We start from the raw sequence: 22,989 nt of genomic DNA on the forward strand, positions 1-22,989 counted from the left end.
GGCAGAAATCGGTGATTTTTCGGAACATTGGAAGGTGCCCACAACTGGCGTTAGTGTATCTTTTTGTCACTTCAAAGCACCTATGGACGGTCCTTTGCTTTTCCAGACCAGAGTGAGCTGAGGCACGCTTTGCTTCACTCTAGGTCATAGGACAGGTTCCCTGTTAAAGTTGCGTGAAAACAAAAAGAACCCATTGAGCCAACAGACGGCAGTGATTCCGTTAGAGTGAAAGTCGTCCTACACAATAACCCTCCTCTCTCTTGTCCCTCTCACACCAGCCACGAAGGTTTTCAAAGGGAAGTGCAGGTTAATTTACTTTATATTTTGTGTCTTCTTTATTATTTTGTATTACGGTATCGCAGTCCTTTTTACCTGAATATTTTGGGGTTGTGGAACGAATCATCCGAGTTTCCTTTATTTCTGCTGGGGAAATTCGCTTTGATATACAAGTGCTTTGGATTACAAGCAGGTTTCCGGAACAAACTAGGCTCGCAAATCAAGGTTTCGCTGCGTGTAACCGTGACACGTCAATCACGTGTCCGTTTACACGTGTCCCTCATATTTATCAAAATAGTTCACGTGTCCATATATGGTGGACGGTGAACACACATCTGAATAAATGGCTACACAGTGTTGCCCGTGTGGCCAAAACCAAGCGTAAGGGCACTGTTCACCTTCCCACGTGATTGGGGTTCTTTTCTGTTTTGTTTTGTTTTTTTTTAATTGAAATCTCAAATTGTGTTTTCATTAGAAGATAAATCCTAAATGTTTTCTCTTGGGGAAACAAAAACCTGTGAAGGTACAAGATTTAGAGCAAAATGTTTCTAAATATTACGCGTTTCCCGGGAGGCTGACATTCTGAACATGGGACAGAATGGAGAACTCTGTGGATGAGTGAGTGCGGGTGTCCCGAGAGCTGATGTCACACAGCCTGGGTTCTGCGGGGTCAGAGAGACCCATCGGTGACTGTTCACCCAGCAAGCTCCGGCCGGAGACGGGGCATCGGAATGTCAGGTCTTAAAACGTGCGCGACAGCTGTCCGTGAAGATGACAGTGGGATCGTTAGGGCTTTCTGACGCAAGGGTCTTGTTCCGGAACATTGTTCTTTTCTGCTGTGGTGTGCGGTTGGCCTCTTGCGGCTCAGGGCCACGGGACTCGGGGATTGTTGCTTTTTCTCTGGGAGTGTTCCTCTCCCCGATCTTCAGAGCCTTTGAGTAGACTGACTGGCTTCGCGAGGCTCCCAGTGTTTGATTAGCTAAATCGCTTACTCCAGGTAAAGTGGATTTTGAGGAAATCCGTTAGCTTTAGCAGGGAAAGTGGCAGAGAAGAGCGTGCGATCTACAGTACAGACGGGCGGCGGGCTCCCGGTCGGTGCAGGGCGTTCCTTGTCTCTGAGCTGGGGGAAGGGTTTGGCTGGAGGCTTCCAGAATCTTCTGAAATGTTGAGATGTCGTGATCCGGTTGTCAGTGGGAGGACCGAAAACGTTTTTCCCCCTCAAGCATATGTCATTTACGAAATGGGTTTGCATATTCTCAGCACCTCACCCACCGCGTGGCATTTTGAAAAAGACCTTCCCTTCATTATTCCCATGGGAGATTGAAAATTTTTTTTTCCAATGTTTATTTTTGAGAAAGACAGTGCAAGTGGGGGAGGAGCAGAGAGAGAGATGAGAGACACAGAATCGGAAGCAGGTGCCGGCTCTGAGAGCACAGAGCCTGCCGCGGGGCTCGAACTCATGAACCGGGGAGATCACGACCTGAGCTGAGGTCGGACACTTAACTGGCTAAGCCGCCCAGGCGCTCCCTGGGAGATTTTTAAGCCTGATGTACGGTGAGGGGTCATTTCTGGCTCTGAAAGTGCATACACCTGTCAGGAGGCCCGGGTGTTTGGGAAACCAGTTGCGCGAGGATGGGCCTCTTGTGACTTAGCAGCCTGGGAAAAGGAAAGGTTCTTCCTGCTCCCCGACCTTCTGCCTTCCTGCTCTCTGCACTGGGCATTTCGGTCGATTTCCATCACGAATAAACCTTCTACCCCCATGACTGCCCCCCCCCCCACCGCCCCGCCAAGTTCACGCATGTCTTAAACGCATGGAGGGCTCTGCGGCTTGGGGCTCCTGGTTCCCCGGCCGAAGGGGGCGTGCTGAGGTTGCTAGATGGCCGCGTGGGAGGGAAGCCACGTTCACTGCTTGCCTGCGCTTCTCTGCCCAGGTGGGTGTGAGATGCTCCGAGATCGTGATGGCTATTGATTTGGAGATGATGATCGCCATCGGCGTCTGCTTACTGATGGCCGCCTGGGTGCTGATGTGCTGTTTCCTCTGTCTTTGCTGCCAAGTGTCCAGATCGCTGGAGTGAGTGGGAGAGGCGGAAGGGCAGAGAGGTATGTGTACTCGGTGGTGTGATGTGCCCTGCTGACGGCCTCCAGTTGTAAGAAACGGGCTTTAAAAAAAAAGACACCTAATCTCCCGTTTATCATAAAATCTCCGAAGGGAAATATGACAGTGGCATCGGCACAAAAGGCAGGTGACTTGGAGAAGGCCATCCGCGGACTTGGCTGTCACCCGGCTCCCTACTGTCCGGCTCCCAGCGACAGAGCCTCAGAGAGCGGTCCTATGGCAGTGGTCCGGAGAGGTGGCCTGGCCCGCGTCTCCCGGCCCCAGCCCCGTTGTGTGAAATACAGGCTGTCTGTGTTGAGCTCGGGTGCCTCTGACTCTGTTCTTTCGAGGGGTCTGCAGGCAGCCGTGCCGTCTCTGATCCCCAGGCCCCTGGGACTCAGGTGTCGGGCCCGTGACCAGACGATCACGTCTGCCATCCCAGCACCGCTTCCTACCGGATACGCCTCTAAACTCAGACGTAGCAGTAAGTGCTGAGCGGTATTATTTATGAGAATATGTGACACGCTGCTTATCCACCACCACCGTCAGCTCTCGAGGGAGCTCCACGGGGTTCCAGAAGCAGTTTTCCGAGCTGCGGGGGACACGGCCGGGGAGGCGGGAGCTCACCCCCTCCCGACAGCTGGGGAATTGCAGCCCAGAAGGCACGAGTGAGTCTCAGGAGGTGTCAGGCAGTACACGGGTGACAGGGAGATGGGGCTCCGAGAGGGTCACTCCGCCCCCGCCCCCCGCCGGGTGCCATGCTCCCCCCACCCCGAGCTTCCTGGACCCTTGGGACTGTTAACTTGCTCCCTGTCCCCGCAAAGAAGGCCAGGCACGGTCCATTGTGGAAGGGCTGGTTCCTGTCCTCACCTGGACACCCTACCTGAGTGGGGGCTCCTATGTGGCAACTTTGTAGGAATGTGGGGGGCATGGGGTCAGGGGCCGTGTGCACATGGGACAAGGGGGCAGGGCAGCAGGTGGGTCAGAGGCGGTGACGTCGTTTTCTGGTATATCGTGCAGCAATCTGGCGTGGCTGTGACCTCCAAGCACACGGTCAGGGGACCGCCTCACCCAGCCCGCACGACAGCCCGGTGTGGCACAAGCCGTGCCCTCCAGTTAAGGCGGGTTTAGCCAGCTCGGTCCAGGGGGTGGCGTTCCGTCCGAGGCTGGCCTCAGGACGTTGCCCCGGCAAGCCCGGCGTGGTTGGCACAGCTTCCTGGCAGCTGCGGGCGCCCGCACGGCCGGGGCAGAGACCTCAGGGAGGCTCAGTAGGCGGGCCTCGGGGCTCCTTGGCCACAGGGGCTCCCGGAGGGCACCACCGCGCTGCCTGGGGCCGGGCTCCTTGAGAATGGCAGGGATTCCGAACTCCTGACTCCAGATTTGACTTTCTCATCAGAGAGAAGCGGTGGGACAGATTCTGGCCTGTTTTCAGAGAAATGACTACAGAGGAGAACTACGGGGTCACCGCGGCACCTGCAGGATTCTTGTTCAGGTCACGCCAAGACTTAGAGAACTAGGTATTCCCGGGTTCATACTCTTCTGCTAAGGTGGCTCTGATGTGAGGTGGCTTACGAACGCGGCTCGTCTGGGCCTGCGTGCTTACGTACACGAGTCCCCTTCGTCCGCCAGTCGCACGCCAGCCGTGTGACCCTGAGCAAGTCCTACGATGCCCTGAGCCTCCGTTCCTTCCTCGGAGAAATGGGAATAATAGTGGTGTCGGCTCCTCAGGGCATCAAGAGGAACGGGGACGAGGGGCAGAGCCCCGTGTGCGGGGCTGTGGCACGCGGGAACCGCTCACTATCGCACGCCCTCCAAAGAGACAACGTGCGGGTAACGCAGTCCTCTTTCCTGCACCGGCTCCCATTACTGAAAGACAGACGGAGGTTTCATTCAACCCCGCCCAAGTTCCCGGCCAAGATTTTAAAAGCAGAAATAAAGTTGGGGGTAGACTTCTGAAGCCTCTCTGCGGGGCACTGTGCCTGCAGATGAACCCTTCTTAAATTTTTGTTTGTTTATTTTTGAGGTGGGGGGGTGGGGAGGGGCAGAGAGAGAGGGAGACACAGGATCCCAAGCAGGCTCCAGGCTCCGAGCTGTCGGCACAGAGCCCGACGCAGGGCTCAAACCCACGACTGAGAGATCATGACCTGAGCCGAGGCCGGCCGGATGCTTCACCGACTGAGCCCCCCAGGCGCCCCTGGACAAACCCCTTCTAAGTAAACTGAACGCCCCCCCGCCTGTCAGATGCCCGGCCTGACCTACGCTGCATCTGGTTTCCGAGGGAAAGAACCTCTCCCCATACGCGGACCGCAAGTGTCCACAGCGCACACAGCAGGAGCCTGAGGGTCCTTTTTAGAAGATGAATGAAACTACTTCCTACGCGGCAGATTTCATCATTCCCACCAGGGCTGGCGGATCTCAGGACGCGGGCACATCGGTTTCCTCGGCGAACACGGCTTTGCGTGAAAACAACAGGCAGCAAGTGACAACGCGGTCAGCTCGGGGAGCCGGTGCTTTATTTGGTTTCCTTCCTGCTGCCGGAGGGGCGCCGGCCAAGCCCGACGCCGGCCCCGGGGCCCACCCCGCTCCCGGTGTCCCCACGGGTCCGCGGAGGCACGAGGCAGAAGTCCGGGGAGCCCGCCGATGCCTGGCTTCCCCACAGCGGCGGTGGTGCGTCGCCCGGGTCCGGGACAGCCGCGCGGCCGGAAGTGCCAGTGACTCAGCAGCCGGGGGCCTGAAGCGCCAACCTGAGGCCCTTGGCCAGGGCTGGTGGCGTGGGGCTCTCGGCCGTGCAGCTCACAGGCAGGCCCTGGGCGGCCAGCGCACGGGCGGTGCTGGGGCCGATGGCGGCGAACTGCAGGGGGAGAGAGAAGGGGCCTCAGTGCACCTGCAGGCCGGGCCGGGAGCGGGAGGGCGGTGGGGCAGGGCCTGTGGCCTGTCCGGACGTCACTGCTCACTCGTGAGCTCCTAACGTGTGTGCTCACGCCTCCCGATGGGAATCCAGCCCCACACCCGTGCGATGCCTGGCCTGCACAACCTCCTTACAGCCTCCCCACCAGCCTGCGGCTCCGGTGCGGGGCCGGGGTGCCAGACCCCGGCACTGGTGCCCGCCGCCTTGGCCACACCTCCGCACGCCTGGGTGGGGCCCAGTGGAGCACAAGGTCTGGAAGGCACCCTGGGCACGCGGGGGCCCCGACGGGACGCCCCCAGGAAAATGGAGCAGTCGAGAGACCAGGCCCTGGAGCCAGAGGGGCAGGTTCCCATCCCAGCTCCGCAAGATCGTGGCCGTAGCAGGTGACCCTCCCTCTCTGGGCCTCTGTCTCTTCGTTTGTGAAACAGCAAGGTGAACGGGCTTCCTCGGCTGCCGTGAGGGTCACGTGGGGCAGTGTGTGTAACCACTGGCTCCCGGCACCAGAAGTGCTCAGTGACCGCCAGCGGCTGCCGGGAACCCTGGTGTTGTTCCAGACCAGAAAGTCCGACGGCATGAGCCCGTCGGGATGCCGGGTGAGCTGTGAAGCCGCGACGCTAAGTGAAAGAAGCCGGTCCTGAAATCCCACAACAGGCAAGTCCGTAGAGACAGGAAGTCGGCTACTGGCTGCCAGGCTGCCCAGGCACGGCTACCACGTCCGGGGGGGCGGTGTGGTGCAGGGGGACAAGAACCGGGGCGGCCCGGCACCCCTGCTTATCCCAGCCTCCAAAACGGTACCCGCTCACTCCGTGCCAGCCGCTAACACTGAGCGCTTGAGGGTCTAATCTTTTTAATCTTCTGTCCCCAAGAGTCAGACAACGTTCTCTTTCCCCAGCGGCCTAAATGCGAGTCCTGGGCCTCCCCGTAACTCACCATATGACTTTGGCAAGTCATTCAACTTCTCTGGGCCTCAGTTTCCTCGCCTGTAATAAGGACAAAAGTCCTGATTCTGCTTGATTTCTACCCCTGGAACGGTGTGAACATCCTACGAGGTATTGCCTAGAAGTGTTCCGTCAACGGGCCGTGGCTCATGTATCACCGAGGCCAACAACGTGGACTGAGGCTCCCTCGGTTCAAACTGCGGCTCTCCCTTCTTCCTGGGAGACCAAGGGCGAGGCGCACAACTCTGAGCCTAAGTCCAGCTGCAAAATTGGGAAACGGCGCCGGCCCCGCAGGTGTGCTACGAGACATCCTGTGATCAAAGGGAAGAGCCCTCACTCCGCGTGAGTTGGGACAGTGCTGGCGGCCTGTCCCGGGGCTCCGGGTCACCTCCGCCCTCTCCTCGGTCCCTCTGCAGCTGGCTCGAGAGCATTCCCATTACCGGCCCCCTAGGCCTGGTGATACGTGTAGACTCCTGACAAACAGAGTCCCTAGAAAGTGGGACTTTCATCCTTTGAGTTAAAAGACACGAAAAAGGGGAATGGCTTTTTGAAAAGATTCCAGGATGAATTCCAAGATGCTCAGATGGGAAAATGGGAAAGGATGCTCATGTGCGTGCCAGGCTCTGGCTAAGGACTGACTTGAATTTTCTCATCGAATCCTGAGACTAATCCATCAGGAAAACCCCTTACTCGGGGTTTTGCTTTCTGTGGTTTCAGTTACACACGGTCAGCCGTGGTCCAGGACCAGATGACCTTCCGTGTCCCGTGTGGTCAGGTCCGGAGTAACCTCACGCCTCCGTCGTTCACCCCCCTCTGCTCAGCACGTAGGCCTTTTCTCCTCTCTCGTCGTCACGAGAAGGGTGTGGTAGAGGAAGATATTTTGAGAGACCACGCCAATGTAACTTTTATTACACTGTATTGTTAAACTTTTATTGTTAGTTATTGTTGTTAATCTCTTACTGTGCCTAATTTAGAAATTAAACTTTACCACAGGGATGTCTGTGATAGAACAAAATCTAGTATATCAGGGTTCGGTACTGACCGCAGTTTCAGACATCTGCTTGAGGGTTCTGGAACGTACCCCCCACGGGGGGTGGGGACTACTGTATACATCTGTACAGGCCACAGAGAGATAAGCATCATGTTACAAATGAGGAAACAGGCTCTGAGAGGTTAAGTAACTTGTCCAGGAGCACCAGCCAGGAAGCGGTGCTTGGGAATTCTAGAACCCTGCCTTTCCAGTGCTCCAGAGCTGGCATCAGGGTGTCTCCTGGGTCAGGAGTGCTCTGACTTTACATGGAAGCTCTAGGATAATTAGTAAAAATTTTTAAAAATCTGAAAAGACCAAAAGCCCACTGAATACCTCACCTTGATTCGACCAATGTTGTCACCAGATAACTCTTGAATATGCTTGAGGCTGTGGGTGAGGCCAGAGGGGCTGAAAAACGTGATGCTCGCTGGGATGCCCTGCAGGGAGGAAAGATCAGTCTGTTGTCGTAGGTCAAGGGGAGAGAATGTTCCCCTAGTGCCGTAGCTGGGCCCTCGGGCCACATGAGGCAGACCCGAGGATCCACAGCAGGAGGGTCCCTGGGGGACGTGGCCTTCTCTGCTCCCTGGAGGCCGAGTTCACGGGAGGCGCTGTGTAGAGAGCAGGGTGCCATTGGGGAGGCTGGGCGCTGCTCCTCATGGTGCTGCCGGCCGGAGGACAGGGGCACTATGGACCCACATGCCCGGCCCAGTGGACAGTGTGCCTCTGCTCATGTGGCCAAAGTGGCACTGATCAATACGGCAGCAGGCCAGCCCGGCTCCCTGTCCGCTCTGCACCCCTTCTGAGGACGCAGAAGACAGGCTAGCTGCGTGGCCTTTTGGTTTGCACTAAGGGGACATCCAGAACCAGCAAGGCATCTAGAAGCCTGTCCTAGGAGAGGGATGGGAGGTCTTACTGAAAACAGGAGTGGAAAACCTTGACTCAAACAGGCTCCGCCCACTCTCCTGTCTGAAGCCTCCAAAGGTCCCTGTGACCTCCCAAATTCAACGTAGACCCCTCCGAGGGCTTTGTGGGCCTTCCCAGTATGGGCCCAGCCTCTGCCCCTATAGCTCCGCCAGCCCCCTGCACGACATCAAGGCCCCCAGCTGCCCAGGCTTACTATGTCTGGGATGCCATGCATATGGCTTCGTGTAAATTATCTCCTTTAATCCTTACAAAAACCTTGAGAGAGCGGTCCGGTCCCATTTCACAGAGGTGGAGATGAAGTCACACTGCTGGGGATGGGGGAACGACGCGCAGGTGCCCGCCCCGCTGGAGGTCTGCCGGGGAGCACCACGCACCTGCTGAGAATAGTAGCTGTGGAGGTTCACCTGGATTCCCGGGTGTGGGACCTTCTGATAGACGATGATGCTTTCCATGGGAATCCCTGGACACGAGCAGAACCAGGAAACGGGCTTTATTACACGAGGAAGGCAGCGGGGTCCCTGCTCTGCAGGGCGGTCCGTGCAGACGGGACAGCGCAACACAACTCTCCCGAACAAGCAGCCGGGAGCTGAGGTGCAGACCCGCCCGGGCGCCCGGCCGGCCCTCGGCAGCCCGTGATCCTGACCCCGCGGCCTAACGTCCTCTGCCATTATTCCCGGTAGCGTTCAGGAGACAGAGGACAACACCAAAGACACACGATCTCTGCTTTAACGCAAGGGGGATCGTTACTGGGTCTAAGATCCTCCTGGGGAATATTCTTTACGTGGGTCACTGGAGATCGAGGACAGAGGGCGGGAAGAGGAGAGCCGCGGCTCCGCGCGTTTCTTGCCTTTGGAGAGCCGGGCCTGGTGCCACCTAGCGTCACAACGGCCCTGGGCAGCAGGCTTTGTGGTTGTGCCCATTCCGCAGGCGGGGATGTGGACGCATATACCTCGTGTGACCTGCCCTTGCTCACACAGCTAATGAACAGCAGAGGGAGAGTTCAAACCTGGCTTAGTCTCTCCTGAAGTCTGCACTCCAACCTGCCGATGACCCTCTGCTCTCAGACCTGCCCGTGACAGAAGGTGTGCGGGCCACACCCCCTCTCCCCTGCCCCCCAGCTGTCCCAGCACTTGAGTGGCTGGGGCTGATGTGCCGCCGGGGCAGAGGGCTGGTCTCTAGACCGTGCCAGTGGAGTGGCGAAGGCTCAGTGACACTCTGTGGGCTCCTGAGGGGCAGCCCGCCCCTGCCCCCCACCCCTGCCGCGGCCTCCTCTCCCCAGGGGGCTCTACAGGGCTGACCACAAACACTGACCACGAAGGCTCCCGGTAGACCCGAGGAGGCGGACAAGGGAGGAGGTGACCACGAGCCCCAGTGCATTCCCATCACCTTTGTCCTTGAGCATCTTCGGCAGGATTTCCCCTTTGACGGTTCCACAGGGAAACAGGAGAGGCAATGCTGGTGACTCCCCTGCAGATAAATAACCGGACTTTGTGAACGCTTTTGAGAAGGGGGTGCGTCTGCACAGGGGTGGGGAGGAGCCGCTCCGGGCCACCCGGCATCTGAGTGGGAAGAAGCGCTGACCTTGCCGTAGGAAGATCACAGGACGTTTGGCCGAGGCGCTCAGAAAACGGGCGTCCCCACAAGCCGGGAGCCACCCCCCCCCCAGGCCCCTCCGGCCCCCCTGGTGCTGACGGGGCGCCTGAGCAGCAGGCATGAGCTCTGCCTGTCACTGGAGTCAGAAGGCCAGAGGCTGGGTGGTGTCGGCACTGCAGACGCCCCCCAACTCGGGAGGAGCCGTGGAGGCGACAGAGGTGGCTGCAGCCAGGGCTCATGCCCCCGAGGTGGCAGGGTTAGGGCAGCCACCCACGGCCCGGCACGCACCCCCAAACAGAGACAAGCTGCACGTCTACTGTCCCCGTCAGGACGGCGGCCACCCGGCCAGGGGCCCGAGGGGCCGCTGGGCGGCCATGTAGGGGCCCCGTCTGCTGAGAATGGCCCTGCCTCTCGCCTCCACTCCCCATCTCCGCTCCAGGAAGACCTAAGGGTGTGTTCAGTCCTAAGCTCTCTGCAGAATCGTGAAGATGGCGTGAAATCCAAACACCAACTCGAGACAATACCAGCCAAGAAACCAGTAGGTTGTCACATGTTAGAATCCTCCCCAAATGTGAACATTTTCATAGAACTAACCATTTCCCCCCATATCCAGCCATCCATCCATCATCCATCCAGCCATCATCCAGCCAGCCAGCCATCATCTATCCAGCCATCATCTATCCTTCTATCCATCCAGCCATCAATTGGAAGAGGTTTTAATGGCTGTTGCTTACGCACACTTCTATACCCATAGACCTCCCTGAACACCTCTTTGGAGACTGCAATTACAGGAGGGAGCAAAGCAAGTTCTTTCCATCTAGCACCATCTCCATGGACACCCAGTTAAACAACAGGAATAACTGTAGACTTCTTTTGAGTTATTAAATAATTATATATTGGTGAATGTTTTCTTTGAACTGTTCTGTAAATATCAGCACTGATATAAAAGAACATAAGGAATGGGGAAAATTTTAAATGTAGATGATAAACGCCCACTGATTTCTTTTTTCCAGTGTGAAGAAATGTTACATGCATGACACGTGAGATCCATAAAGGCATATTTTTAAAGCCACGTTCAGGTGCTATTTTCTTAACCAGAGCCCAGGCATCCCTCCAGCGTCGGTATCTCTGTGGGTGTTAGGTGCTGGGGCAGGATTCCAGGGGCCAAAGCTTTCCCACAGACCCCAACCACCTGTTCTGGGCGGCTTTGAGAATCCAGCAGGGAAACCACGGGCCCGCCTTGTCAGCAAGCCCAGCCCTAGCAGTGTGCAAGGGGCCTTCGGAAGATTCCAGAATCTGCCCTTTGAAGCATCTCTTCTGAAAGTAGCAGAGTATCGAGCTGCTCATATGCTTATTCTGTGATTCTTGGCCACTAACAAGGGAGATGGGAGCTTAGCATATGTGTCCTAGAAGAGGACAGACGCCTGTCTTTCCTCACTGCACCACCAGGGCCTGGAGGGCCAGGCTGCACAGGCCCAGTCAGCCCAGCTGCCCTCATGAAAACCTGAGGCACCATTATCCAGGGAGGAAGACCACCACTGTCCTGGTTGAATCCTCTCCTGCTGCTGAGCGGAGATCTACCACAACGATCCTTCCTGGGACCTAACCCCCTTGGAGCCAGTGGCAAAGAACTCATTCTTTTCGGGGGATAAGTTTATTGCCTGCAGAGTTTTAACACAAATAGGCCAACGCTAAGTAGGTTAACGCCGAAGCTGTCTGATTCCGCAGAGGCGTGACGTGTTTCCTGGGGCGATAAGGAGAGATGGGGCCTGGCAGGGGTCTCACCCGACACAGAAGACACAGAATGGGGACTCACACGGCTCCGAGGCTGTCCATCCCTTTAACAGGAAGAAGGCCGGACTGCGGGGCTGTGGGGGCTGAGGACAGCAAGGGTGCTGGAAATCCCAGGAGAGGGTTGTACGGTGGGACAGGGGACTCTGTAAGTAGTCGCTGTAGTGATTAAGGTAACAAGACTGATTTTTTACAAATGCCATTTCACTGGAGGACACACGCGTGACTATAAAGCTCAACAGTTGCGAGGTGAGCAGGGATTTCAGCCTCCTAGGCGCTGCTGTGAGAAGCAGGCCGTGCGGGCAGAGATGCTCATGGTGTGGAACCCGGACAGTGAGGCTGATGGCGAAGGAAGGAAGAGCCGGGCAAGTCTGCGAGGCTGCGGGAGCCGTCTGCCTACCAGCGCCGAATCCAGAGGACATTTCAAATAGCTGCGCTCCCCTCTGACTCAGGCGGACCCTCTCTCCTGCAGAATGTTGCAACTGTCTTCCCCCTTTTGCCATTTTAATTGCTGCTGTCTCTTCCACTAGAGGAGATACCCTGGGAGGGCAGAGTTTTCTATGGTAACAGTGAGCTATCTGGTACGCGTAGGTGGCTCAGTTGGTTAAGCGTCGGACCTGTGGTTTTGGCTCAGGGCATGATCTCATGGTTCCTGGGTTCAAGCCCCACATCAGGGCTCTCCACTCTCAGGGTGGGATTCTCTGCGCCCCCCTCTCCCTGCCCCTTCCTCTCCATCTCTCAAAAAAAAAAACCACACACAACAGATGAAATGAGTTCATAGCTTTAAGTGCTCACAATGGCGTCTGTCACAGAGTAAAAGTGTCAGCTAAAGTAAGCAATAACTATGAACTGGCCTGTTCACTCTAAATACTGGAAGTAGATTCTTAGCTTTTCAAATCAAGCTTCAGATCTTACTGGGGAAGGAAATCATTAATGCCTTGGTAAAACCAAGGTTAAAGTATTAGCAGTCAAGAAGGATTCTTATGTGGTATTCTAATTGCGAATTAAAAATTTATTAGGACACACAGGCATGCCGGTAATAAATGAGAAGTCACAAAGGCTTTGCAAAGAGTGTGGACCCGTGTCTGCCGAGATAAGGACAGAGTAGGCTCCTATCTACCCTCACGCCGTGAGGCAGTTAATTGAAACACCAGTGTGATATCTCAGAAATGACACGGATCCTTCCTGACTTGTGTATGCAGAGCAAGGAACACCAGCTTGATGGCTTTGCACCTGATGATGAAGAATGACTCAATTTCCCTCCGTCTCTTTCCAGAACTAGTGCATCAGCTGTGAGGACGGCCAGATCGTCTGCCCCAGGAGCAGGCGGCAGCCACCTGTTCCATTAAGGAGTAATTGTCGTGCCACCCACAGAACCCATCATGAGTCTTCTTAACCAAGGCACTTGATTCCACGGGGAATGCCAAGAGCTACCGGTCACAGTGATTTCTACATGAAGACATTAGAAGGGCTCGGTTACCACTTAATGGTGACCATAATCCCCTGAAAACATCAGAAATAAAAAGCCTGGAGTTGGATCCTTCTGGAACATATGCACCCACACTATGAACGGCTGGGGGAAGAACCCAATCGTGACATTCTTCTCGCCCCAGAAGAGATGAGGCTCAGTGACCCTCGAAACAGTGCCATGGGCCTGAGGACCCCGAGGTGCCCGGGACCGTGCTCACCCTTGGACCCCCGGCATAATTCCCGCTGGTGTTTCAACACCTGGCTGGGCAGCGGTGGGCAGAGGTGGGCAGAGGCACTCCCATGCTGATGCTAAAGGGCTTCTCAGCCCCGACAGGCCGGCCGGCATTGGCCAAGCCCTCCCCTGCCTCGCCCTCCACGTGCCCTCCCGTCGAGTTGGAACAGTCCGACAGCATTCGGCAAACGCCGCGTGGGAACACCTGTGTGCCGGGCCCCTTGCGGGGCTGGGGGGGCACCAGGGAGGAGGCGACACAGACCAGTGACCCTCACAAGGCCAGAGTGGGTTAAACGACAGAGGAGATACTAACGGCATGTGTACAGTGAGCGGGTGCCCGAAAGAGGGCCGGGGTCTTTGGGACAGTAATGTGTAGAAGGAGCACAGCCTATGGCAGCCCTGTCGTGAGGGGCTGTGCTTAACGGGAACTACACGAGGGACGGGACGTCTGCGGGCAGCACCGTCGGGGGGGGGGGGGGGGACAGGCAGAGGTGGGAGGGTTGTGCAGGAGGCTGGACGGGACGACGTGTCGGGAGCAGCCATGGGACCGGCCACTAGAGTCGTGGGCCCTCGACTGTCGTGTCTGAGAGCCCCCGAGGCACCGCGGTTCGGGTGGCGTGGTGGATCCCAGACCCGAGGCAGGAGGCCCGGAGGTGCTGCCCTGGGACAGGAACACCGTGCTGGGTGCCCGGTCCTCCTCCCCGGCCCAGGCCAGCACCTGCTTCGACCAGGCTTGGGCCCAAAGGGTCACTGGCTTAGGGTCACGTCCACTGTCCCCGGGGCTTTTGGGAGTGTCTGGGAAACACACTCCTTTAGTAAGAAGAGCGTTTCTCCAAACTTAGACCTCACCGAACTAAAGGGAAGAGCAGGGCTGGGGTGGCTGCGACCGGAGAGGAAGGGAGCACCCTCGGTCCTGCTGCCCTGCTCCCTGGCCCCCGGGGGGCCACCACACTCGCATCTGGCACGTGTTGTCTCTGCGTACCTAATACGTCGTCATGCTGGGCCCGTGACGTGGGGTGCTTATTCGACCCGCTTTTACCGATGGGGAGGGGGCAACGAGGGCGCAAGGGCAAGTGTCTGCAGCTGGGCTAGGCTGGGGGGCGGGGGAGATGGCGGGGAGGACTGCTCTGCGGGCACCCCTTAACCTTCCCGCCCCTCTCGCTCCAAGTTCCCCAGAAGCTTTACTTCCATCAAGGGTGAACCCCTCACGGAAACGCAACATGTCTGCAACCAGCGACACTTACTAACGGTGGCCACACGCCGTCCGGGGACGCGCTCGTGGGGGTGGGGGCCGCTCTGAGGAGGGGAATTCAGAGCAGGAAGCAGCCCCTAGGAGAGAGGAGGAGACAGACACAGGGACGGTGCCCGGCGGCGCCTGCCCGCCTCCACTCCCTCTAGAATCACCACAGATGGTCTCCCTGTACTTGTCGCCATTTTGTTTTGTGTAACGTTCGCATTGTCCCGAGTCCTTTGGTGGAGGGGGCGGAGAGACTCGAATCTCAGGCAAGCGGAGACACACATCGGGACCAGGAGCCTGGGGTCCCAGGAGCGGCTTGCACACGGCAGACCGACCCCCGTCACCACGGAGGATGCACGGGGGAGACGGGCCCTTCCCGGGGCGACGGTCGTGAGGCCAAGAAGCCAATGTGAATAAATGGCCTTCACTTGGGGGTGAGCCTTTTCTACTTACTGGAACAAATGTATTCTGCGAGCTTTTCTGCATTTCCACAGCTCTCTCCTTCTGTGTCCAGGCCAATTTTATTCACTGGAAAACAACCAAGAAATGCACGTTTTCACATGGCCATCGAAGACCTCTGTTCCCGTGTTGTTAATGTGCGAATACAAAGGCACGTGCTTTACGAATCACAGAGAAAGTCTCTCCTGAAGGCTGGTACCAGAGGCCCACGGGCACTGTCAGAGGTGAGGGTGCTGGGTTCTGGCCCCACCTTTCCTGGACGTGTGACTTTGGGTCATGCCCCCATTCGTCTGCACCCCACTGAGCTCACCTACAACACCAGACGCCAGCCACGTGGGACCTGCTTTAAGGAATCCAGGAGACGGGGGGAGCAGACCGCGGCCACCTAAGGCCTTTCTCATCAGCCAGTAGGCAGGTGGTGAGCATCTGGGGTTTATTACTTCTCACAGGGCAGAGACAGCCCTCCTGTTGTTAGGGAGACAAGGCCAGCCCCCCATCCAGAAAGGTGTCGCGGGCCGACGTGGCCAGACTGAAATGGAAGGGACGGCGGGAGAGGTTTCATAGTGACCCGCCGACGGGGACCCACGGCACCGCGAATGCAGGTCATCTGGGGCGAGGGGCATCCCAGCTGCTTTGAGAGACCGCTGTCACGAAGGGAGCAGAAGCAGACACCCGGGCTCCCCTGCCCTTTGCCACGCGGGGAACACTGGCCACCGCGGAGGATGCTGATGCAGGAGGGGCCAAGGGCACACCTCCGTCAGCTCCCAGTACCTGTTCACAGGGTGTGGGCCTTCCATTTAGGCCACGGACCACAGCTTTAACGTGAGCACCAGCAGCTTTTAATTTACAGGTCACTTCAAGTGTCCTGAGTCCGGGGGACAAAAGTCACATGCAGCTGTGAACTCTGTTCAGGAACAGAGCCCCTCTGAATGCTGCACGGCCAGCCCAGGCTGGGCCGCCTCCTCTGATTGAACTGGGGAGGTCTCAGTTCACCAAAAACCCTGAAAACCTCCCAGGAACTGAACCGGGACATAAGTACTTAGTGTCGACATTCATACGCTTTCTTCCTGAATTAACTAGACGAGAGGAACCAGACCCAGAACCTGGCCTCTCCCATTGCCGCCTGGCTGTGCGGAGCGAGGCCTGACGCATTTCGTCCCCGCACATCCCGGGGACGTCTGGTCCCGAGAGGAGGCGGCTGGGACCCTGAGCTGTCCAGCGCCTGTCCTGTCTCTGCGAGCACAGGGACTGGGCTGTGCGGCCTGCCTGCAGCCCACAGGGGCTCTCAGTAAAGATTGGGTGGGGAGGCGCCTCGGTGGCTCAGTCGGTTAAGTGTCCAACTCCCGATTTCGACTCAGGTCATGATCTCACGGTTCGTGGGTTCGTGAGATTGAGCCCCACATCGGCCTCTGTGCTGACAGTGTGGAACCTACTTGGAATTGTCTCTCTCCCTCTCTCTCTCTGCCCCTCCCGTGCTCTCTTTCCCTCTCTCAAAATAAACTAAAAAAAAAAAAAAAAAAAAGATTAGGGGAATGAATGTTTGCCAGAAGATCTCAACCCCTGAGGCGGCAGGGCTGGCTCAGCTGTCAGGGGTCCGAGCATTTCAGCCAGCACCCGGGCCAGGCAAGGCCACCTTCAGGGCCTCCCCAGGTGACAGGGACAGGGCAGCTTAAGCTTATTCACAGCGGGGGTGGAACAAGCCAGTTTGATCCCGGACAAACCTGCCATCATGTTCTTTACATTTAGGAGGTTGAGGCAAGGACTGCCACAGGGCATCCAGTCCGGGGGGAGGGGGGGGGGCTCTTGCAAACCAGGGGGTGAGCCCCCCCCCCCCCGCTGGCAGAGGCCTATGGCGAAAGGTACCGTGTGGTTATGTGAAGGTAAGACAATTCTTAGTGCGAAAGCACATCCGTAAGAGTCAGCAAATGGGCTTTGAAGACATTTTAACAAGGTTAGGGATAAGAAGACCTCAGTATTCTCCCAGAATGAGTGGGGAAACAAAGCAATGAAAAATACTAAAAAAAAACGGATAGGGTTTAAAAGTGGAAGGACATCTGCGTGCTTAGGCCAGTGGGTCATGGTGGCTTTGGAAAATGCAGTCAGGGATTTGAATGATGTCTGTACCACTTGCTTTTCTTTTTACACGTTTGTTTTTAAAGTTTATTTATTTATTTTGAGAGAGAGAGAGAGAGAGAGAGCATGAGTGGAGAAGAGGCAGAGAGGGAGACAGAGAATCCCAAGCAGGCTCCGCACTGGTAGCCAAGAGCCCGATGCGGGGCTCAGTCCCACGAACCACGAGAACGTGACCTGAGCCGAGATCAAGAGTCAGATGCTTCATCAACCGGGCCACCCAGGCTCCCCATCTGTACCACTTTGGAGGCGTGTGACTGGTAAATCACACCTCCTCTCTTAGGCTTGGTTTTTTTAAGTCAGGAAAATGGGCTTAATAAGACCTTCCTTGTGAAAAGACATACATAAAGTGCACGGCACAGTGCCTGACGTGTGACGGGGACGCAGAAATGGCAGTAGGACTTACACGAGTAGGTGTAGATGGTAATTCATTCCGACGGTGCACATACACACCTCAGAGTGAAGTTACCTTACACAGCGTCTGTCCGAGTCCTGAGTTGTTCAGTGCTAAGCTGTGTTCCACAGAGGAATTGTTCCGGGTCGACAAGGCCAAGTAATGAGGGCCACTCAGTGGCTCCCAGGTACCAGACTGGCAGTCAGATGGGGGAGCTAGGGGACCCCACTTCTGGGCGGCCAGGGAGGCGGCTTCCCCCCAGGGAGGCCGGCTGAGCCGCAGGGGATCAGCCCGCAGCCAACCAACGCTGCTTTTTCGATACAAATGGAAATCTTATTAAGCAGAAACTTTCCAACCAAAATGACATTCCCAGAGATTTTATGCAGACCAACAACAGACTTACAAAATAGTCTCCATCTATTAGTAGTTAATAATATCTACAGGACTGTGAGTCGAGTCAGTATTTATGAAGAGACACAGACACGTTTCCTTGATGGACCTTGACTGCTTGCTGCTCACCGGACCCGGTTTCCATTTCCACTGTGAGACACATCCCTACCTTTCCGTCTCCGGCCCTGATCCCCAGCTTCTGGGGGAGCCAGAGGGGCTCCTGTGAAAAGGCTCCCAGTCACCTCGGTGCTCACACCCCTGTGGCATCCCCTCCCCTTGGGTGTGGGCTGGACTGACTCCATTTACACAAAAGGAAGATGGCAGACGGAGATGGTGTCACTTGCAAGCCTGATTACGGAAAGACTGGCTTCTGGCTTGGATGCTCTCTTTCAAGCTGGCTCTTGGACTGTCTCCCAGCAGGGCCGGGAGGTGGCCCTTTAGAGAGGACCACGTGAGGGCTGGGGGGTGGATCCACGTGCAGGGTCTTGGAAGCAGAGCCCCCGAGTCAAGCCTCGAGGTGTCTGCGGCCTGGTGACAGACCCTGAGCCGGAGGGACCCAACTAAGCCATTCCCAGACTTCTGCCTCAAGGAAACCGTGAGCAATTAGATGCTTGTTGTTTCTAGCCACTACGTTTTGGGGCAATGGGTTACGCAGCAGATGATGACTAACACACGGGCCTGGATTCCTCTGGCTGTCAGTGTTTAACGTCCTCTAACTCTCCAGTCTCTTGGCTGAGCCTCAGGATCAACAGAAATGTCCAGGCGTTCAAGGAAGTCCTCTTCCCTGCACCTGCCAGAGAGAGCTCCTTGTGCACATCGTGTCTGCAAAGTGAACTAAGAAGGTTCCAAAGTTGGGTGATTGACTTCCATGTTAAGACCGATTGGTTTCTCCAAAGAGATTTTTTTTCCTTCTCTTTCAAAGTAATCTCTGCGCCCAGTGTGGGGCCCAACAGAGCCGGCCAGGGTCTCCTCTCCCAGGAGATTTTTCTACAGCTGCGAAATTCGAATTACATCTCTCCTCTGGTCATAATGTTTCTAGCATTTAGAACGCGCCCTTTTCCTTCACAGCTGAATGAACAGGGAGCAGGCCGGGGCCAGCGGGTCCCCATCGGACCGGGCCCTGCCGCCTGGGCCACAGGGGATGCCAGCTCCATCTCAGCTTTCTCTTCCCATGTCACCGCTTCCGCTGTGGGGTTTTCTTCTCACTTGACAGAACAGTGAGATGCAAAGCACGAGACCAGACTGGAGGCAGCACAAGAATCAAAATGGAACAATTTACAAACACACTGTCTTTGATGGTCGGAAATTGCCTCTATGATTTGCTTCCCTCTTCTACTTCAGAAAACAGCAAAAGAAGGTGCAAGCAAAGTCTTAACTGATTTGGGGGGGGGGAGTGGGGACGGTTTCCTTGGCAACCAAGGCCTGACTCCCCCTCTGCTGATCTGCAGGGCTCCCAGGCGCAGGTCGCACTGTACTGAAAAGCTAAGCATCAGCTCTTAATTAGACAGGCAGCTCGCAGCTGGTGTCCGCCTTACGTCATTTTGTTCTCTGGAAAGAGGGCTTTTCATTTTTAAACTACTTTCACTCATGCCGCAACTTCCCCCAGTGTTTCAAAATTCATTTGGACAAACTGAACTGTTTTGCAACAAAGCTGTACATTGATTTACTCATAATTGCTAAGCATTGTTTAATGCTTACTTTAAAAAAAATTTTTTTTTAAACGTTTATTTATTATTGAGAGACAGAAAGACACAGAGCATGAGCAGGGGAGGGGCAGAGAGAGAGAGAGAGATGCAGAATCCGAAGCAGGCTCCAGGCTCTGAGCTGTCAGCACAGAGCCTGACACGGGGCTCGATCTCACGAACCGTGAGATCATGACCTGAGCTGAAGTTGGTCACTTAACCAACTGAGCCACCCGGGCACCCCTAATGCTTAGTTTAAAAAAAGTTTTTTTTAACGTGTATTTATTTTTGAGAGAGAGAGAGACAGAGAGACAGAGAGAGAGGGAGACACAGAATCCGAAGCAGGCTCTAGGCTCCGAGCTGTCAGCACAGAGCCTAATGTGGGGCTCCAACTCTCGACAATGAAATCATGACCTGAGCCGAAGATGTATGCTTAACCGATGGAGCCACCCAGGTGCCCCAAATGCTGAATTTTTATGTTCATTTGTAAGGTTGACTTTTAATGATTCACTGTTTACCTCTGTGCTTTAAAAATAACATATGGGGTACCTGGGCGGCTCAGTCATGATCTCAAGACTCGTGAGTTCGAGCCCCGCGTCGGGCTCCGTGCTGACAGCTCGCAGCCTGGAGCCGATTTCAGATTCTGTGTCTCCCTCTCTCTCTGCCCCTCCCCCACTCACACTCTGTGTCTCTCTCCTTCAAAAATAAACATTAAAAAATTTTTTTTAAATAACAATTTCAAGACTGTTTGGATAAGGTTGAAAGTATTTTAAAAATGATAAAAACCATTGTAATACCACCATCTGGAGATAAATACCTTTAGTGTTTGGCTATTTCCTTTCAGGTTTTGTTCTTACGGTAGTAAAAATACATAACATAAAATTTACCATTTTAACCATTTAACTGAGTAAGTGTATAACTCAGCGGCATTAAGTACATTCATAACCACCACCAGTATCCACTTACAGAACTTTTTCATCCTCCCAAATAGAAACTCTACACCAAATTAAACAATAATTTCCTACTTCCCCTGACTCAGGCCTTGCAAACCTCTACTGCACCTTTGGTCTCTTTGAGTTTGACTGCTCTATGAGCCTCATATAAGTGGAATCATACGGCATCATTATCTTTTTGCATCTGGCTCATTTCACTTAGTGCAATGTTTTCAAGGTTCTTCCATATTGTAGCAGATGTCAGAGTTTCCTTCCTTTTTTTTTTTTAATGTTTATTTTTGAGAGAGAGAGAGAGAGAGAGAGAGAGCTCGAAAAAGGGAGGGGCAGGAAGAGAGGGAGACAGAGGATCCAAAGCCACAGTGTGGGGCTCAAACTCATGAACCATGATCACAACCCGAGCCAATGCCAGACATTTAACCAACAGAACCACCCAGGCACCCTTCCTTGCTTTTTATGTCTGCATGATGTTCTGTGGCCTGCATATGCCACATTTTATCTCTCCATTTATCTGTCAGTGGATATTTGGGTTGTTCCCACCTTTTGCCTGTTGTGACTGATTTGGTTACGAACATTACATACTCCGGCAAGTATCTCCGTGAGGCCCTGCTCCTTTCAGGCTCCTTGGAGGATAGAGAGGACTCTCTGGTATAGTATAGTCCCTGCATTTTTTGATTAAAGTGAAATTATATCAGATATCTATCTGTATTGCCTCCTGCTTTTTCCTTAGTGTTATATATTGTATCTTTCCTATGCTATAAAAATCCTTCAAAATCATTTAAAAAGACCCCCTAGCCTCTCTGCTCCCCCCGCTCCTTTTGAACGTTTCGGTCCGAAGGCCCTCAGGTGGGGCAGAGTAACGGGAGTGTCATTGTGGAGGAGTGACCGATGTGAGGTCAGAAACCCTGTGAGGGTGGGACCAGGGGAGACCGATTCCTTACAGGGACACTGGTCAAATAGGTAAATGTATGAGGTTTCTCCCTGTCAGAGATGGGGGCCACAAATATAAAAGTGAAAGACCCAGAATAAGCCCCGTGGTGTCGGACTGTAATTGGGGGTGGTGGAATAAACTCATGGTTTCCACTATAAATGAGGATATGTGAACATTGGGGTGTGTGTGTGTGTAAAATTATGTATTCCCTGTCTCTGTGTGCTGAAAATGACTGTGAGCAGTGAAGTCCAAGGGTGATGAATACACCGAGCAGCCACATGACGGCTGCTAAATACCCCTCTCCGCTGATAGGAACCCTGGTTCTTAGGGAAAGTGCTTGATTTCAGGGCTGTGACAGGAAAGACAGAACATACCGGGAACATCCTTTTGCACCAGCAAAGGAGGAAGTACTCAGAGAATGATGGGACGTGCCAAAAGGACACAGAAGTCACCTTAAAGGGGTTGCCAATGGCCACATCAGGGATAATTTGAGCAATAAAATAAATAGACTTAGTAATGGGTTGTAATCTTTAAACGAGGAAACCACGAATCCATACTGATATAAATAAGTAATTGAATAAATTGACAGTGTGATGACAATTAATCAGGGGCACCTGACCGGCTCAATAGGTACAACATGTGGCTCTTCATCTTGGAGTTGTGAGCCCAAGCCCCACATTGGGTGTAGAGACTACTCAAGAAAAAAAGAAAGAATACATTATCATATATTCTCAAAGTACCTCCCCACAAAGCACTTATTAATTTCAAGGGGAAAAACAGTAGCTTCACAGTGGAGAAGCCTCACATCACCTAAATCAAGGGATGACAAAGGACATTCCCAGTAAGAGAGCAAATTGGAATGATGGGTGAGCGTCAAGGAGAAAAACAGCATTGCTTGTGATATTCCTGCCAGACATATATAACCTGAATGAATGTAATGATGAGAAAAATATCAGACAAACCTGAATTGGGGGACCGTCTACAAAACAAATGGTCCGTACTCTGAAAGTGTCAAGGTCACAAAGCCAAAGACAGATGGAGGCATCGTTTCAACCTGCAAGAAACTAACAAGACCTGACGAGATGTATGACGTGATTCTGAACTTAACCCTTCAGCTATGAGAGATGTTAGTGAGAATTAGGAGGTACCAATATATGTGTGTTAATTTCTTAAATTTGATGGTTGTGGCTATACAGAAATGTCTTTGTGGGGAATCTACACTCAAATATTTGCAGGCGATGGGGGCATCATGTTGGCAACTTACTCTCCAGGAGTCCAGGAAAGACTGAGTTCTTTGTATTGTAAGTTTTCTGTGAATTTCCTTCCAAATAAAAAGTATGTAAAAGAAGAAGCTACATAATCATCACATAGATGATTACTGTTTCCCTATTGGGGGCTTTCCTTTTTTCATGACTATAACTAATGCTAGGATATAGTCTCACATCAAAACCACTTCAAGGGTACCTGGGTGGCTCAGTCGGTTGAGCGTCCGACTTCAGCTCAGGTCATGATCTCACAGCTCATGAGTTCGAGCTCCGCGTTGGTTTCCGTGCTGACAG

At 54.4% G+C, this 22,989-nt stretch overlaps 1 protein-coding gene and 1 long non-coding RNA gene across 6 annotated transcripts in view; one reads left to right on the plus strand and one right to left on the minus strand.

Annotated features, from left to right (window-relative positions):
* Nucleotides 1-946: 946 nt before the first annotated feature.
* Nucleotides 947-2,690, plus strand: LOC122231975. The gene is made up of 3 exons (XR_006209293.1): nt 947-1,273; nt 2,208-2,376; nt 2,486-2,690. It is a non-coding gene; the product is annotated as an uncharacterized LOC122231975 (long non-coding RNA).
* A 2,172-nt stretch (nt 2,691-4,862) lies between these two features.
* UROS (uroporphyrinogen III synthase) overlaps nt 4,863-22,989 on the minus strand; it is a 35,328-nt gene continuing 17,201 nt past the window's right edge. For 4 of the 5 annotated variants that reach the window (XM_042960380.1, XM_042960383.1, XM_042960382.1 and 1 more), the window contains 5 exons: nt 14,948-15,022; nt 9,558-9,638; nt 8,546-8,631; nt 7,586-7,684; nt 4,863-5,222 (listed from right to left, as the gene is read on the minus strand). In XM_042960380.1, the coding sequence (XP_042816314.1) occupies nt 5,088-5,222; nt 7,586-7,684; nt 8,546-8,631; nt 9,558-9,638; nt 14,948-15,022 (476 nt within the window). In that variant the 3' untranslated portion in view covers nt 4,863-5,087. Of the gene's footprint in view, nt 5,223-7,585; nt 7,685-8,545; nt 8,632-9,557; nt 9,639-13,042; nt 14,587-14,947; nt 15,023-22,989 lie in introns of those variants that run through there. The other variant, XM_042960384.1, reaches the window with a different exon arrangement.

This window comes from Panthera tigris, chromosome D2, assembly GCF_018350195.1.
Source record: "Panthera tigris isolate Pti1 chromosome D2, P.tigris_Pti1_mat1.1, whole genome shotgun sequence".
In the NCBI taxonomy this organism is placed as follows: Eukaryota; Metazoa; Chordata; class Mammalia; order Carnivora; family Felidae; genus Panthera; species Panthera tigris.